This window comes from Thunnus thynnus, chromosome 23, assembly GCF_963924715.1.
Source record: "Thunnus thynnus chromosome 23, fThuThy2.1, whole genome shotgun sequence".
Taxonomy (NCBI): Eukaryota; Metazoa; Chordata; class Actinopteri; order Scombriformes; family Scombridae; genus Thunnus; species Thunnus thynnus.
Window position 1 is genome coordinate 4976658 of NC_089539.1, and position 19089 is coordinate 4995746.

General features: G+C 40.6%; 1 protein-coding gene across 1 annotated transcript; it reads left to right on the forward strand.

The window, feature by feature from the left end:
- The first annotated feature begins 531 nt into the window (after positions 1-531).
- Positions 532-18885, forward strand: LOC137175946 (cAMP-regulated D2 protein). Its single transcript, XM_067581893.1, has 8 exons — positions 532-1527; positions 5663-5864; positions 6298-6431; positions 7822-7949; positions 8179-8297; positions 8841-8981; positions 10681-10853; positions 17944-18885. The coding sequence occupies exons 1-8, from the start codon at positions 1042-1044 to the stop codon at positions 18394-18396; spliced, it is 1836 nt and encodes a 611-aa protein (XP_067437994.1). The 5' UTR covers positions 532-1041; the 3' UTR covers positions 18397-18885.
- The last annotated feature ends 204 nt before the right edge of the window (positions 18886-19089 follow it).

Below are 19089 nucleotides of genomic sequence, written 5' to 3' on the forward strand. Positions count from 1 at the left end.
GTTAAAAAGTAGCATCTCACATCCTGTCAAGGATGAATCACACTGGCCCTAAGTTTTACCTGATTTACTGGCAAATGTGATGCAGAGATTTGTGGTTTGCTGTACCTGTTACAACAGTATTGTAGTCTGATGGTCATTAGGTCTTTAATGTAGAGTGAGGAGAACTCTGGAGGATAACATTTTTCGGAGTGAGGGGGGAGTTTTGGGCATATTTTAAGACAGGAAAAAAAACTAAACAATCTGAAAAGAAATAGATGTTTTCATAGTGTGAAGAGACTGTATGCCAGTGTCCACAACCTTTTTACCTCTTAAAACCTTTGACCTCTTACCTAAAGGTAGTGGTACGTCATCACATATCATAATTTTAGTGTCGACATGAGTTGTTAGTTTTTCCCTCTCAGATTATTTGATTTAAAGGTTTTTGAAAGCTTCAGGTTTCTGAATATTCAGTATTTCATGAGAAAAAGCAAAAATATCAGACCAGACCCCAAGAATGGGAATCACTGCTGCATGTTGTGGTACAGAAGGCCTGTGGGTGGCAGTGTGCACCTTAATGCAAAATTACAGTCCACTATCTGCAGTCAAGAGGCACACAAATATAGTATTTTCTTGCTTTAATTAAACATCAGTAACATGCAAACTTGAATGGCAAATGAGAAAGAAAATGTAAAAAAATAAGTTTTCCTCCATGAAGCCTGCTGTATAATTTATCCCAATGTACTCTGTGTGACTTTGTGATTACATTAAGCAAAGCAAAGACGACTTGTCCTCTATTAGTGGTCCCGCATTACAGTGTCCATGTCCAGCTGTCCAGGGACTACTTAACGGCACTGAACACAGACAGACAGAGCAACTTTTGTCTGATAAATCTTAACAAGCAGCCAGCCAAATTGGAGTCACAAGTATGCACAGTCTGTGGAGAGTTTCGGGCTGCAGGCTTGTAGGGGCTGCGACTTTTCTACCTCAGCTGGGACATAATTCAAGTCAAATTATGATCTGAGCAGCAGAGTCTGGGGAAGTATAAGAGTATTCTAGCACAATATGGAGAGCTGGCACTGTTTGCTGCTGCTGTGCACACTAAGTTTAGTTTTGGCCTCTGGAGAGGCAACGAAAAATGATGATGACATCGACCTTGTCAGCTTTCTGAGAAGAATCTACCCCGGGCTGCTGTTGAGAGATGAGCCGTTCATCATCAACCAAGACTTTGAGATAAACTCCCTCAAGGAGCCGGGACGCCCAGAGGTCCTCTCGATCACAGAGGAAACCAAGGACAAATCAGTCAATCAGGATAATAATGGGGCTCCTGGACCTGTGGTGTTAACCAAAGATGGCCAGATCAAGGGGATTACAGTGGATAAGGCTTATATATTCTATGGGATACCATTTGCAGACCCCCCTGTTGGAGCCTACCGCTGGAAGGCCCCCAGACCTGTGAGTCCTTGGCCGGGAGTTTATGATGCCACCTTCCCCAGGGCGGCATGCATGCAGGCCTGCAGAGGACCCATCATTGCAGAGTGTCCTCAAAAAGTAAGCAACATCACAATTTCTCACTTATTTGCATGCTGTTGTGATATTTGACTTCAGGGTATAATTAGCATGTTTGCATTATAGGGTATTTTGGCTGCAGTTTCACCTCATAGATCACCAACAAATTCAAGATGACAGTTGTACTACGGTGACAGAAAAGGGCCCTATTGCCCTGAAAACAGATTAGAGTTTCAGATAACCTTTCTCAAAGTCAAAGATACTGTGGACACATAAATCTGGTTGATAGTGCACAGAGCTAAAGAACCAGCAATATTTTTGGGCGTGTGAGCTAACCCATGGATGTATTACAAAAATTGGATTCTGGACTCAGAAATGGCGTCCATTCATTCCAGTGAAAGCTGAACATCCAGTCTATACCAAAAAGGTGTTTTCTCTCTTTCTGGTTTGCTTCCATGTTGTGTGGCCCATGTCACATGCACAGCCTCTCCCTGCAGGGCCGGAGCCAGGATTTTAGAAACACTGAGGCCAAGAGTCCATGTTCCCCAAGTTTCCTCAATGCACCAAAAGAAAGCATTTATAAAATGCTCTCAAGTATTTGGATTTTTCATATTTTATTTGTTCAGTTAACTGTTAGACTGTGCAGTTAACTGTTAGACTGTGGGAAAAGACTTCATATTTTCTTAAAAGTGTATTAATTTAAATATGCAGAGTCTATAATTACAGTAATCAGTACATAAAATATTTTTAAAAAATAAAAAAGAATATAACGTCCCCCAGGTTACTATAACCCCCATTTTCTGATGAATAAAATATAGGACCTCAGTGTCTTCAATGGTAGTTACGACACTATTTAATGACATTACACACATAAAAATAGCTTTTACAGGCTCTGGGAAAGTTTTACAAATATAAAAATTTCGTGATTTAAAAATTGATAATGCCACAAGTGAGCAATCTGCAAGCAATGAGGGTAGACACGTCCGCCATCTCCTGGATTGCTGACTACCTGACAGGCAGACTGTGGTTTGTCCGACTGGGCAGTGCTGTGTCTGAAATGGTGGAGAGTAGTACAGGAGCTCCACATCGGGAATGTGCTGTCTCCCTTCCTTTTTCACCTTGTACACCTCAGACTTTCAGTACAATTGTGTTATGCCACTTGCAGAAGTGCTCTGACGACTCTGCAGTGGTTGGGTGTATAAGTGATGGGTGGGAAAAGGAGTACAGAATACTGGTGGATGATTTTGTGGAGTGGTCTGGAAGAAATCATCTGCTTCTGAACATGGCCAAGACCAGGGAGATGGTGATCGACTTCAGAAGGAAGAGGACGGCTACACAACCCCTGTGTATTCTGGGAGAGGATGTTGGTGTGGTAGAGGACTACAAGTATCTGGGCTTCCACATCGTCTGAAAGACCAACACCGAGGCTGTATATAAGAAGGAGATGAACAGACTCTATTTCCTGAGGAAGTTGAGATCCTTCAACATGTGCAGCAAGATATTGGAAATCTTCTACCAGTCTGTTGTGGCCCTTTCACCGTACTTTGCTGTAGTATTCTGGTGGAACAGTACTGGAGCTGATGACACCAACAGACTTAATAAACTGATTAAGAAGGCCGGCTTTGTAACTTGTTGCAAACCAGACACCTTTGAAGTTATGGTGGAGAGGAGTACACTGAACAAACTGTTTTCCTTTTATGAATAATTCTGACGACCCTCTCCACCACCTACTGGACAGACAGCAGAGCTCTTTCTCTAACAGACTGGTTCAGCTTCGCTGTCACAAGCACCAACACAGGAAATATTTCCTGCCCAAAGCAGTAACTCACTACAACACCTCACCTCTGTCATCTATCTATCTATCTAGTTTGAGGTGTCTTGTCAACAGTTGTACAGTGTCAACAAACCATTGCAAGCCACAAAGCAAATACATCATCACTATATTAACACTAATACAATCAATGTGGTTGATTTAAAGGGAGTTTAAAAGGAGTTTGTATTTATGTACACTGTTTGTACGTGGTGTCACTGCTACAAATATGTAACAAAAAAAGCTAAAAGCTAATTGACCATTTACTAAGCCCACCCCTACTTAATTACTGCCAGGTTTTCCTTTTTTAGTACAGCACATACACAGTTTACCATGATAACGGGCCCCCCGAAAATCTTTGTCATTTTTGAAACAATTGGGCCTTGACAGTGGTAGGCAAACTGTTACTGACAGATTTTATCAGCCGTAGATAATTAGCTAATTAAGCTAACGATAGCTTCATGAGTTGGTTGAGAGCGCTGTCTCTGGCTGACTTATGTTTCAAGCTGACTCACTTAAAAGCAGAACCCTGTAAATGGATGTGAAATATGCACTTTGATGGTTTCCTACATCATGTTGTGCTTAAGCTAAAGGTACATGTCCCAGGCAAAAACTCAATATCCTTACCAGTTGATGAAGAAGATATAGAAAAAGACAGAATTATTGTATTGTGTAGAGATAGTCCTATTGCATTTTTACTGTTATTTCATCTTTACATGACCCTGTTTAGCTGCTAGCTTACATACTTGGACAAACAAGACAAAGGTTAGATTTAGGGGCCTCTTTTTAAACATAACTCCACATTATAATGTAGGCTAATGTAGAATGGTCTTGGAAGCTGGGTCAGGTTATTACTGTAGCTTACAGCTTACAGAGGAACGGACAAACAAACTGTTGAATTCATTCCTTACACTCTTTATACTGTGCTTTTTGATTTGGAGAGATTATAAAAGAAACAAAGACCAAACCATCATAAACTCTTTGTATATGGAGCGTTGTTCTTACTAAAACTTCATGCACACCGGCTTTAAGATGCTGATAAATTCCTATCATGACAGTTCAGCTGTGCCTAGTTTCTAAACTATGATTGGACAATTGTTATTTTGGGGAGGAGTTGAGCAAATGGTCAATGCAAGTAACTTAAAGGTGTGTAAAGGTGCGGTGTGTAGAACTGGTATCTAGTAGAATGGACTTGGCAGAAATGGAATATGATATTCATAAGTACGTTTTCATTAGTGCATAATCAACTGAATTGCCGTGTTTTCCTTGCCTTAGAATGAGCCCTTTATATCCCTTTTTATATCTATTTTAAGAGCTGTACAGGGCTCTGCAGCTCAGCCTTGCAGCCAATTTTTCCCAGTGCCCACTTGTTGTATTGCAGCGAAAAATACTCCTGTGGCCCAAAAAGTATTTACATTTATATTCATCAAACTTTCCTCAAGCTGAGAAAAGCAATTTTAAAATCTGTGACGTCATGACAATGTAAAGTATGGGCCGAGCAGGAGCTTGCGGGCAGGGCCGATGGGGGGAAAACACCACTGGACATATCCAGTGGGCTGCACAACATGTAAGCAAACCCGGAAGCCTTTTTTTTGGTGTATGTGCCAGCTGAGCAATTCTTATAGGACTGAATGGGTGCCATTTCTGGTCCAGTATCTAGATCTTATAATACATCCATGCCTTCCACGGAGGCCACCACATTGCACTGCCATGTCTCTACAGTAGCCCAGAATGGACAAACCAAACACTGGCTCTAGAGAGGGCCTTTTGCGTTTTTTTGCATTTTTCGCAAGTTTCATGGCCACCACAGGTTCTCCTACATGCTTAGAAGGGGAGGGGGAGGGGTACTCAGTTGGTTGCAATCTGCAACCTTATCACTAAATGCCACTAAATCCTACACACTGCACCTTTAAATGGTGTACATGGCTAGCAGCAGGAGGTAACACCACCAAGTTGGAATAATGGAAGCTTTTCTTGGTCTTGGTCCCATTTTACCAACATAGCATGAATGCATTCTAAGGCCAATTTGCTGCTGCATATAAGCTAGCTAACTGAAAAACTTAAGCCTAAAGAATATATGATTGCTAATAGTTGCTAACTAGGAAGTTTGAACCTGGAAGGCTGAGATTACATTTTTTTAGTTGGCAAGAATGCTAGGCCTCATTATATTAGCCACCTCCTCTTTCAAATTGCACTTTTCATTGAGCTTTAAATTAACTTTACTTAGTCATAAAAATATGTGCTTATACTTTATTTTTATTTGAAAGCTTACCTGATGAACAGATAAGCAACTTAAGGCTAGAACTCCACAAATTATTGATGTGAACAGAACTGAACGAACATTATGTCTTCTCATGCCCCAAAAAGGTCAGCGAAGACTGTCTCTACCTCAACATCTTCGTCCCTCTGGATGTGAACTTTAGCTCCCCTCTGCGGAGTCTGCTGCCTGTCATGGTGTGGATCCATGGTGGGGATTTCATTGCAGGCTCCGCCTCCAAGCCGCTGTATGATGGACGTTTCCTCAGTAACTTCACCCACACTGTTGTTGTAAGCGTGGAGTACCGACTGGGTGAGGAAGTCTGGTGGTATTTTACTTTATAAATCTATTGGTTATCTGTGTATTACGTCATTTAATGACCCTTTTCTAAATTGTCCTGTATGTGCAGAGATAAAGGAAGGATGAACTTTAGCACTGGAGTTGGCTTGGTAAAGGCAACAAACAGGCATCTCGTGGAAGACATTAATCACTTAGTTAAAATAATGGTGTGTTTATTGTGGAGTGTGGGTGTGTGGGTGTCTGTGTGCATGAGACAGTATGATGCTGGATAATGTGTGCGTGTCATTATTTTAAATGACTGAGTCTGTTGGTAATTGCTCTGCTTTCCTGCAAGACACAAAACAGGAGCAGTGATATGTGAACGGTAATTTGGAACTCAGGAAATGAATGTCTTGCTGGAGTCAATTATGTGTTGCTGATCATGTGAACTGATGCATGATTTAAGGTGCATTTGGGTTCCTCGTGTCGGGCAAAGACCCTCACACTTCAGCTGCAGGGAATTATGGGGTCTTGGACCAGCAGGCAGCTCTACTTTGGATCCAACAGAACATTGCAATGTTTGGAGGTGACCCCAGCAAGGCAAGCAAGTTTACACACACACGCATGCACACACACACACACACACACACACACACACACACACACACAGTAATTATCTAGAAATATGACAGTCATTCAGTGTATTTTTTGGAGCTCTGTATTTAATTTTCTAACTTCAAAGAAACATCTTTTTATTTTGTATTGTGTTCTTTTAAAAATCTCCAGTAATGATTCCACTTATTTTTCTACAATAACAAAACAGTGTGTTGGGTTTTACAATGGTTACAAAGACATGCACTCTTTTTTTTAATTTCTTCAAACCAATATGCATAAATAAAAGGAGAAACACAAGGAAAAAATATGGAAAATGACCACAAGCATTGACACAGGAAATAGTAAAGCTGGCATAGCTTTGCAGATTGCTATATCAAAAATCATTTTGATTCTGAAGAATATGCTTAATTCCAAAACATTTATCTTCATTCAATATTTGCTACTGTTGTGAAAATTAGAAAGTTGTATAAAAATGTGATAACACGACTTCTCTCATTTCATCTCTACTTTAGAGCTGAAATGATTAGTTGATGGACAGAAAAACAACTATGTTGACGATCAATTAATCGTTTTAAGTCATTTTGCAAGCAAAAATTGCCAAACATTTCCCAGTTCCAGCATGAGAATTTGCTGTTTTTCTTTGTTTTATGTGATATGAAATAGAATATCTTTAGGTTTTGGACTGTTGGTCAGACAAATCAAGATAATTGATGACATCACATTGGCATCTCACACTTTTTTGACACTCTGTAGACTAAACCCTTAATCAAGAAAATAATGGGCAGATTAATCAATAATGAAAATAATCTTTAGCTGTAACTCAACTTGATTATAGTATACTGTATATATCATCTAATGGTTACTTACTTAATTCTTAACAGATCTTTCAGCAACTTTCAGCTAGTGTCCTGACATTGATTTCCTGTTCTGCTGAATGCTGAAAAGTGCTAATGATTGACAGGGTACCTTGTGTACTGATGACCTAATTAATTTAAAATCAGTATATTGTTGACAGGGAATGATAAAAAAAATGCAAAGCACAAACTGAAAAGTGCAGCACAACTGTAATTTCATGTTGGTCTAAACTCAGTCACAGTCATAATAGGAAGGATTTCTCAACAGAACTAAAGAAAATTGGACTTACCATTATTTTTTTCTTCTCTCATTTATTTATTTTATTATAAAATATGACAAACAAGCTAGACTGAAAAAATAGCAGCATGCTGTGTGCAGTTTACTGATGTCACTTTATGGGGTTGCTGAGAAGTGAAGCTTGCACACATTTTTAAAGAGTTTATACCTCTAATTGCCAAAATCCAAGGGTGCCCAGTGTGGCTTTTAATACTAAGTCTCTGTGTGTTGTGTTTTGTGCCAGGTAACAATATTTGGAGAGAGTGCTGGCGCTCAGTCGGTGAGTCTTCACCTGATGATCCAGAGCAGCAAGCCTCTGTTTAAACAAGCCGTCCTGCAGAGTCTGCCCTTCTCCATCCCTCTGAAGACCAGGTAAAGAAGCATCGAGCTTGGGACGATACTGACATGTCTGATCTGTCCCTGGCTGTGGGTTACAAAACATTATTGAATCAAAACACATTGATCTGTCAAAAGGAGGAGTTTTCCTTTTTTTTTTTTCTAAATAAAATGAGAGTGATACACATTGAGCTCCTGCAGGGATATTCCCAGAATGCTTAGAGAAAACTTCAAGCTGAGCTGTAATTTTGTTTTTCTCTCCTAGACACGACGCCCTGAGGCTGGGGAAGAACTTCGCTAAACAGACCAACTGCTCTGTCAGTGACATCGTCTGCCTGCTGTCTCTCACTCCGCAGGCCGTCCTGGCTGCCCAGATGAAAACAAGTAGGACGCAACAAACACCAGCCCACACACACCAATTTTAGAACAACGCCAAGGGCTGCCCACACACTTACATAAGACGACAGGATATACTGGAGTGTGCTTATCTGTAAAAGTTGATTAAAAACATTTATATCTTTTGCTGTGACATATTGGGAAAACAAAATCATGAAATCTGAGGAGTAGTGGGCCTCTGAAGGGGAAATTAGAGGGATTTTACTGCCTCACAGCACAAAATGACTGTAATATATCTGCAGGCTCGACAGAGTTATTGATCAATATCAGTGACTCTGTGATGATGTCATCTGCTGCAGTTATCTGCCTGTCTGAATTCACTTTCAGGCCCAAAAATGTGGAACAAAAAGACCATGATAAGACTTTTCATCTATGATGACTTTAAAAGAATCTAAGGAGAAGCAGGATTATTATTACAGTGTTTAGCATAGTGATGTTTAACTCCACAGTTCTATCTGTCAGACCTCTTTATATTTTAGTTATCAAGCTCCCTGCTCTTTTTTTATCTAACTGATGTGTTTTTGATCTCAGGTTCCAAGATTGTGAACCCGTTCAGGTTCCTGGAGGTTTTTGAGACGTGGGGTCCATATATCGATGGGGAGTTAATAAAAGAGCAGGCTGTCACTGCCTTCCAGAAGGGCCACTGGCAGAAAGAAAAGCCAGTGCTGCTGGGTAAGACACAGAACAAGAGGCCATCACACATTGCTATAGATCAAACCACCCAACAGTCAGGGCCGGATTAAGCTGCTTGTGGGGCCCAGGGCAAAAGTGAATTGTGGGCCCCTAATTAGCCCTACATCCCACTCCATTTTATGTGTTATAATTTGATTGAATGCATATTTTTACTTCATACTTCATATATTTCATTGTCATTAATACAATTGATTAATTATGGTGTGCTCCGATAGCCTACTGGTTAAGATGCTTGCCACATAACTACAATGTCCATGATCTGATTCCTGCAGCAGACCTTCCTCATTTCTTGTAACCTCTTTACTGTCATTAAAGGTGCAGTGTGTAGGATTTAGTAGCCTCTAGTGGTGAGGTTGCAGATTGCAACCAACTGAATACCCCTCCCCTCACCCTCCCCTTCCAAGCATGTAGGAGAACCTACAGTGGCTGCGAAACTCACGAAAGACGTAAAAGGCCCTCTTTAGAGCCAGTGTTTGGTTTATCTGTCCAGGGCTACTGTAGAAACATGGCGGCGCAACATGGTGGGCTCTTTGGAAGCTGCCCACTCTCTATGTAGATATAAAGAGCTCATTCTAAGGTTACAAAAACACAGTGATTCTTATTTTCATGTGATTATACATACTTATGAATATTATATCCCATTTCTGCCAAGTCTGTTCCACTAGATGCCACTAAATTCTACACACTGCACTTTAAATACAATAGGCATAAAATGCTTTCCCCCAAATTATATGTAGGTATTAAAAATCATTAGTTGTGTCCATTCTGTGTTCATAACCACCAATTTATCATGATGAATGCAAAATTATTTAAAAATATGCACCATGAATACATATCAACTGAAATATTAAAAAAAACTATAGGGCTCTGTTCAAACCAGGGCTTCAGGATTAATGCAGGAGCCACTTTAAGGCCCTTTCATTTTAGACTGAATTGCGCATTACTGGTGCAGTTGCACACACAGAGTGAAATATCTCAATAATTCAATAACTATTGGATGAATCACCATACCAAAATTTGGTACAGATGGTCATATGTTTCTAACAGGATGAATTGTATTCAGCTTGATGATTCCCTGACTTTTCCTCTGGTGCCATCATCAGGTTGAAATTTCACTTAGTCCAACACACTGACCACTGCTCTAATGACATACCACAAAGATCTAGAATACAGATGCACCACCTGGCCTATGGCATACTCCAATGTAAACGATTAGATGTGGGGAAAAAAGTGACATTTTTTCTACTAGATATTTCAGCAATTAGTTTGATTAAATCATTGTGGGCTTGCTATGCCCTAAGAGCAACCTCTTGCCAGTCTGGCAAATCTCACACTGTTTCCTCTGTGCTAAACTCCCCCTGGTTCTCGTTATAACAAGATGCGATGCAGAAATTCCCAAGATCACAACAAGGCTTAAGGCAATGTTCACTCTTAAAAAGTATGAGTGCTGTAATATGTTCGTAAGGTGTTAAGAACATGAATCAAGGTGATAGTTGAAGCATAATTACTTGTTAGTCTAAAATTGCCTACAGTCATAATAATACATTTTACAGATGGATTTTTAAACCCAGTGACAATCAGACAACAGAAAGATTGTGCAAGTGAGTAGCAGGAAGGCTTCAGGCAACACAACAGTCTACTTGTTAATTCTGACTGAGACTTTGTTTCTGTTCTGCAGGTACGACCTCAGAAGAGGGTGTGATCTTTGTGTATGGCGTCTTCAGCAAGCCTGTCTCTGCTGTGGAGTCCACTGTGTACATAACAGCCATTTTCAAACACCATGCACTGCGGATCCTGCACAAGTACCTGCCCCTGTACAAGGACGCTGACCGCAGGGATATGCTAGCTCAGGTAAGAGCTGGAGCTTTTGATTAACAATTCAGCTGATGCTATGTCTAAAACTGCAGAGTCCAAACTACAGGTGCAGAAAACTGAAGGGAAAATAATCTCATTTGTTGACTTAGACCTCAGTGGGTGAAGTCATGGAACAGAAATAATGTCTAAACAGCTTTTATCATATAGAATTAAAAACAAGATGCTAATGCTTTTTGCTGTTTGTTGGACAAATTACACTCATGTGACTCCACATCCCATTTACAATTATAGCAATGGACAAGGAATCCCGTTCATTACATTGTAAGCTGCTGCTCACTCAGGATTTCTAGTGAAATAGTTTCTCCTGCTTTCATTCAATTTCAGCATTTCAATTGATGACAGCTTGCACACATGAATGACACAAATATTATCTCAGTATGACTCTTTGTAGCTTTTATTTATATATATATATATATATATATATATATACTATGCCAAACAGCAGCCTTGCTAACATTTTGGGTATAAGGATGATCCACTTTGTAAGAATGAAATATCTCAATAACTCAATAACTATTGGATTAAACACTGTAAACCGCGGTTGTTTCTGTAGCCTTGGTTGCTAAGGTTGTTGCAAAGGTTTTTACATGTCTTATTTGTGTTGTCCACTCTCATATTTCGGATCAGATGTCGGCTTAAACATGTATTTGAAAAGTTGACATTTTGAGTAAAGAACGAGAAAAAGCTTTGGAGGCGGGGCCCTGTTATGAAAGTTCCTCAGTGGCACATGAAGTAAAAAAGCCACTTCCCACTGTAAAGAAACTAGCCGGATGAAAACATACTGCACATGCTCCATGGGCCACATGTGCCAACGTGCAGCTCTTTTAGACTTTCGAAATGTGATCAGACCGAATGGATCAAATTCTAATAGTGAAACAAGTCATTTTGTGGGGGTTGTGATGCTCAAAAAGATTCATCCGCTGAATTATAGACGTCTTTTTCACAGTGTAAGTCTATGGGAAAAAGTCTTTTTGGGCCAGTGTGCATCATGTGACATTGTAATTACATGGTCTGGCCGCTATGTCAAATTTGCTTCAAAGCCCAGCCCTGTTCCAGTATCCAGTTCTCTTTGTACATCCAAGATGTAGCCTCCAGAGCCGACAGATGTCTGCCGAGGAGCAGCATCCAAGAGCTGGCCAATCAGAGCAGAGCGGGCTCATCTGGAGGGGTGTCTTAAAGAGAGAGGAGCTTAAACAGCCTGTTTCAGAAAGAGGCTGAACTGAGGGGCTGTATAAAGACCCAGTATAAGATAAATAAGGAGTGTTTTAAAAATGTAAATGTAATGTAAACATTCAAAGATTTTCCAGTAGAGCTTGGGATTAAAAATACAGATCTGGAAATGTGCAGAATACTCCCTCTTTAAAAGAACATCCCAAAACTTTCTCCCACACCTATTATATTTTTTTTCACATCTTCATCAACGCACACATAAATACACCAGACACGAGCAAGAATAATGAAATTCAGTGATTGAAAATATGACACTAAATATGCAGGCCTGTCATCTTTTTACAGGGTTTAGAGACTAAAGGCTAATTATGAAAAAGTCACTTATGAGTCTGTATTTTCTCTGCTGCAGGACGCTCTAATTTAAGTGTAGAGAAAATAGAATAAGTAAAATACAGGTGGTCATGCATGATCAATATCCCACCCAGCAGGAGCTTGGTGTGTAACAAGGACCCAGCTGTCTCCTGTGCTCTCTCCAGCCTCTCTGCACCTATCAAGGCTGATGGGGAATTTAAACAATTGTTCTTTTCTGCTGTGATTTGTTAGTTGAAAAATGCCACATTTCTTCAAGAACATTAAGGAATCACTTGCAGTATATTTGCTGCTGTCCAACTCGAGCTTGAGCAAAAGTTTTGCACCATTCAACAGACTTTGCAGCCTTCAGTCCACAAACACATCCTATATTTTGCCTACAGAGGGAGCTACAACTCCAGCTTCTCTCAAAGTCTGATTTCAAGACAGACCAATTTCCCCCCTCCTCCTCCTCCTCCATCATTTGTATGGGAGAAGCATGAGGACCACCTGCAGACAGGGAGTTGCTGAGGGCTGAGATGCAGCCTGACTGCTCGCGCTAAGAAGTGACTCGTCTCTCATGAACATCTACAGTGACAGGAGGGATCAGCCCTGGAATCACAGATGAACTAAGAACTGGATGAGGAAGAAACACTGACTGGGTGACATTTGTATTAATGATAGTAGACTAAATATTAGAAACATATCGCATTATAACACAATATAATACAATTCAACTAGACAAACTACAGTCCAAATGACAAAGTTGTATCAAAACATCTCTAAAACAGTGTCAAGAAAAACCAAAGGCAGGATTAAACAAGCTACTAACTGTAATGGCAAACATTATTTTAACATCTTTAAAGTTGCATTAATCAGTGTTATTATATGAACAATGGATCAAATGACTATGTGTAATGTGAAATTGCTTGTGGTGACAAACCTACAGATAATTTTCACCCGACTCTGAAGGTCCTCTCAGTACCTCATTTCAGCCACAGCAGTCAGCTGTTTTCAGCAAAAAGATCTAAAGAAATCAACTGTACATGACCTGCTCAGCACTAAACAGCAAACAGACAAAGTTAGCAACTAGCTGGTGAACATATTTGACCATTTAGAAGCTATAGATCCAGATATTTACCCCAGGAGCTGGTGGAGACCAAATAGAGCTAAAAGTAGAGATTATTGGATTAACATTTAGAAGTTGGCCAGAGACACTGACTCCAAGTTAATGGTAATGTTGCTCTGTGTGTGCTGAATTTATAAATAGGCAACTGTTCACTAACACCTTAGCTGTAAGTACTTTATGAGGTATCATAAATATGGTATCTCAAATGTGTGTGTAATGTTGAGCTCATGAAGTTCTGGCTCCATGTGGCCACAAAACAAAACAAAAAAAGAGTAATGCAGCTTTAAGGGATGTCAAGGATAACACAATGATGTTTAAAGGGCAATATTCAAAGTACATCAGTCTAAATTAATTACAGGTGGCCCTTTTAGGTTAGATTGTTCATAGCCTAACACCTACTATGTGCATCTAGCCCTAGTTTGTGCCCATCTTCAAATGAAAGAAATGTAATGAACAACATACCCAAGTACAGCTGCTAGCCAACTGCTAAAGGAAGTGAAGTGCTTGCCAGATCAGTTTGCAAGTGTCTTAAACCTCCTACCTCTGCACCTCGCCAATGTTGGACTTAGTGGGGGCGTTGCATCGGACAAGTTTTGTATCTTTCTCAAACCTACAATCTGGCAACCACCCCCTTTTCACACAGTGATTGGTCAAAAACGTGGAGGTGAGGGAAAATATGCTCCTCTGTCATGCTCTTTTTTATTCTTCATATCAAATACTTCTCTCACTTTCTGTTTGTACAACTGAGTGCAAAACCCAAACTCTTAGAGCATCCGAAAGTGCATGCTGTTATCCTGATGTAAATGGACTGTACTTGTATAGCGCCTTTCTAGTCTTCCAACCACTCAAAGCGCTTTTACACTACGGATCACATTCACCCATTCACACACACATTCATACGTTGAATGGGTACAGGGGCTACCATGCAAGGTCCCAACCTGCCCATCAGAGGAAACTAACCATTCATACACATTCATACAATGGTGGCATCAGGAGCATTGACATGCAGACTGGAGGAGCCGGGAATCGAACCGCCGATCTTCCGATTAGTGGACAACCCGCTCTACCTCCTGAGCCCCGGCTGTACGCAATTCATGGCGTCTTGCCCCTTTGTATGATGGCAGGCTTTTCTTCTGGCCACAGAGTGTTGCTGTTTCAGAACAGCTAGAGACACTTTTGTCTTCATGTGGTTGGACAACATATTGTATGAACAAGTTAGTTTCAAGTACACACCATCTTTAACACTGTAGCATTGTAGCCCTGCCTAACTGACCAGAGTAGCCACAACAACCTGAAATTTCAGTTCCTAATGAAACAGTAACTCTGCATTAATTTGACAGCAAATCAATAATTTGTGATCAGACATTAATGACACCTTGGCTCCATCGTTCTACTCATCTTTTACAGTTTTTTTTATCATTTGGCTTTATTACGGTATGTTTATGTCCCTCTTTCAAGTTTTTATTACTGTGTAAATACAGAGGTGGAATGGCGCATGACGACATAGAAGAGAAAGAGAGCCTCCAGCAGTTTTCTCTCAGCATTTCAGATGCAAAGTGCAAGGTGGCGGACTCAGGGAGCGACAGGGGGTCAGGAGGTGACAGTCCCGGACATATTTAGTATTCAGTCACAGTTCATGGTGCAGTAGGGAGACGGTGGAATCACAACCGTAACTTGCCCCCCCCCCCCACACACACACACCTCCTGCATCTCTTCATAAAGGGCACTTCTCCAGAGGACCGGGGGGTCAGCACAAATGTCAACCAGTCCATCACAGAGCAGGCTGATGTGGAGAGATCAGCGTTATTCCTTTTGTAGCATTTATAGGTCTGCCCGTGTGTGTGTGTGTGTTTTCTGTAATAACACACACCCCATATCTCTGAATTTACCTTAACACAACACAGCCATCACGATCATCCTCTATCCAGCTGAACACATACATACCATGCAACTGTATGAGATCGGCTCTATGAAGAGTGTCTCCACGAAATATCTTTTTCAGAATCAAAAACACTTCTGCTGTTATAAAAGATTCAGACAAGAGAGAACGATACTCTAAACTTTCTTTTGTTATCAAGGGAATTTCAGCTCAATCACTGACAAGCTCATCCATGAGAAGCTGCCAGCAGTCTGGGATGCATTGAGTAATTCCACTTTAGAGGGAGCATTAACTTCCAGGCTCCTCGCATATGGAGCTACAGAAGAGAGCTACAGAGGGGTTTCTGATTGAGAATATCCAAACTGGTTTAAGTATCTCACAGAAAACAGCAAATGAATTGGCTGATTTTTAATAATACATTTTATTTATTTATTTATTTTCAAGATACTCAGATACATCATTTATTTTTGATAAAAGATGTGACACAACTTGTTGCAGGTTTTGTGAAAATTGCACAAGACTTCAATAGGTACTTTATGCACACACACAAGACTGCATTAGTTTTAGCTACCTTATAAACTGGCAACCAACTGTAATGGTAACCAGTATGGTTAACATTTTAACATGTTTAAAGCTGCACTAATGAATATTTTAATATGGCCAAATGAGTGTGAAAGGGGTCACTCATGGTGACAAACAAAATTATCACCTAAATCTGCGGTTCCCCTCAGCTCACTTTTTTATATGTTTACACATAAATGCACAGTTACTTGTTTTTCCAACTGCATATTTAAGAGTAACTCCACTTTGCTACTCCACACATATGATTCCCCCCTTTCTTGATGTGCCATTGCAGGTAGCCTACCGGAAATAGCTTTTTTACAGGCTTCTGATTGGCCAACATGGCTTTAGGGTTAGGGTTATGTTTCTGCCTGTTTGGTTTGGCATGCTGTTGACAGTGTTTCAATTGTGTTTTTTCGTTTTCACTTGGACACAGGTTTTTTTTTTAAAACTGTGCTTGTGTGGACGGGATTTTTTTTTTTGAGAACATGGGTATTTTGGGGATTTCAAAAATACCCATGTACGTACATCACTCCTGACCGCTCCTGACCATAGACATCATAAGCTGATAAAGGTCATGACTGAGACGTGTTCGTATTTCCCACCAGAAACAAAGGCCTTTGTTATAGAAGTGCAACACCAGTCATCAAGCAGGAATGGACAGTTATTTTAGTTGGTTACTTCTTTCAGACTCTGGCGTGAGAAAGTAGGCAGAGGTGGAGAAAAATATAGTGGTGGGGCAAAAGGGAGAGAGCAGAGGAAATGAAGAACACCATATTTGAATACATGGTGCACATTACATAACTTATGTCTACCTGTGCTTGTACCCAACTCAAAGCGTGACATGACACGAATATGTTTATGCATGTGCCTGTTTGAAACACATGAATGGGTGTGTGAGTATAAGAAGTGAATCTCTGTGTGTGTGTGTGTGTGTGTGAGTGTGAGAGAGAGAGAGAGTCTGCATGTCTGTCTGTCAGCTTCCTACAGTCAGCCTTTTTGTTTTCAGGTGTCAGATGTGCGGCTGTGTGGGAGTAGGTTGTGTGCTGCTGAAAAAGGCATACTGGTTTCCAGGTAACAGACAGAAGAAGACGGTCTACCTTCATTTTCTTTCGCTTTCTTTTTAGCCGAGAGGGAACAATAGTTTTTGCTGCTCTGCCCTCAGCCTGTCTCTTTGTAGATGGCACGCTAATTAGTTTTATTCATTTTGTTTCATAAAAAAAAAAATACTGCTGAAACTAGAAGATACACTGGAAAGCATAAATCTTCAACAATGCTGAACACTGTAACTGGCAATAACAGTTTGTTGTTGGTTTATCTGCCATGTTTCATTGTCCTAAAAATAGCAGTTGCTGTAACCAACACATGCAGCAGCCATGTTGAGAATGCCAGATCTCGATCATCTCTAAAATCTAATCAACTGATCCTAAAGCCAAGGGCCCAACAAATTTCTGTCAAATTGGTTTGCTGCTTTTTGAATCAACTCCTTTCTGTCTTTATTAGCCAACAACAGACACGTTGGAAGATATAACTTAATTTAACAAAGGAAATTTAAAAAGAGAAGATATTTATAAAGGTAGGAAAGGCATAAAACAGAAATTATATTTAATACACAATATGGGAGAGAATGATACACAATGAGTCATGATGGTCATGAGTGGGCGGTTTTGTGTGCTTTTATTCCAAGATTGGAAAAGGGAAACTGTGTGTGTGACATCAGAGGAAGAAGAGATGTTTTTTCAAGAGGAACAGCAAAAGGTACATCTCATGTAAAGTTATTATCGATGTTTGTGTGCTGTGAGTCACATCTGTCCATGAAGTGCACAGATAAAATGACAGGAACACAGATGCTGCATATGGGACCTATTTAAATTTGACTTTTAACAAGTAGGAAAATCATTCAAATCAGTTCAGAGACACATTTGTGTTGTGAGTTATCTCAGCCTGACCATCCCTCTCTTGTTCTCCCATCTCTTCAGATCGTCACCGACTACGTCTTCCTCTGTCCATCTAGGAGGTCAGCACGTGCCGGCACAGCAGCAGGCAGCAAGGTGTGGATGTACGTGTTCGACCATGTGGCATCAGACCACCACGTCTGGTCAGGTCTGACGTTCTGCTACCAGCACACCTGCCACGGTGCCGAGCTGCCCTTCCTCTTCAACTCAGCCTCGGTGGCCAACTTCACACTGTCGCTGCCAGAGAAGCTGCTGTCCAATCGGATGCTGTGCTACTGGGGTGCGTTCTCCCATACTGGCGACCCTTCCTCGCGGGCCCAACAGACCACTTTTTGCCGGGAGCAGCGTCTGCCCGTTTGGCCGCGCTACTCTGACACCAGTGGCTGGCTGGTCATGAACCTAACGGTGCGTTCACATGCACAAGTGGGAACCAGGAACCATATATGTGACTTCTGGGACCAGCTGGGCATCTACTAGTGGGAGGACAGGCTTTACAGAGAGGTGCTGGGCTGTTTTGCATTGAAGTAGCCTCACAATATGCTGTTTCTTTTTCCAACAGTTATTTTGGTTTGTTTAGTTCAATCACAAAATCTTGCAGTTTGAAGTTGCTGTTACTCGTAAAATATACATTTGTGAGTATTAAAATATTTACTCACTACCAAGCAGCATTTATAGCAATAGTAAGTCTCCTTTTATTAAATTGTATATATGTCTTTGCTTTAATCTTTCTCATACTTTGGAAGACAGAAGCAAGAGTTACATATCAATGTTTTAAACCTACTTAAAGGATAAGGCTGGTGATTTTTTGTATTTTACTTATTATCAACAAGTCTCACGTGCAGAGCCAAACCAACAATGACCTGATACTACTGTACTAAGTATTGTGTGTGTATCTCAAGCCTGATATACCATATATGTGCTGTAGACCTCCATTGTTGTCCAAAAACTATTAAAAACTTGTCAATGAGCAACACCGCTGCACTGGAGAATATGTTCCTTCATTATGAAGAGTTTGTGCACATTATTTGTTTAGAAACAGCTCCTAAGACATATAACAGCAATCATGTTTTCAGTCACAGTAGAGTAGTTCCGTGTACGGCAGACGCCACTGAGCATGTGCAGGAACCCTTTTCCGTTTACAGTCCTTCACTAGCTTGTTGTGCTACATAT

Coding starts and splice junctions, on each gene's coding strand:
- LOC137175946 (XM_067581893.1), top strand. CDS start 1,042: ATGGAGAGCTGGCACTGTTTGCTGCTGCTGTGCACACTAAGTTTAGTT. Junction 1,528..5,662: donor TTGCAGAGTGTCCTCAAAAA/GTAAGCAACATC, acceptor TGCCCCAAAAAG/GTCAGCGAAGACTGTCTCTA. Junction 8,298..8,840: donor GGCTGCCCAGATGAAAACAA/GTAGGACGCAAC, acceptor TTTTGATCTCAG/GTTCCAAGATTGTGAACCCG.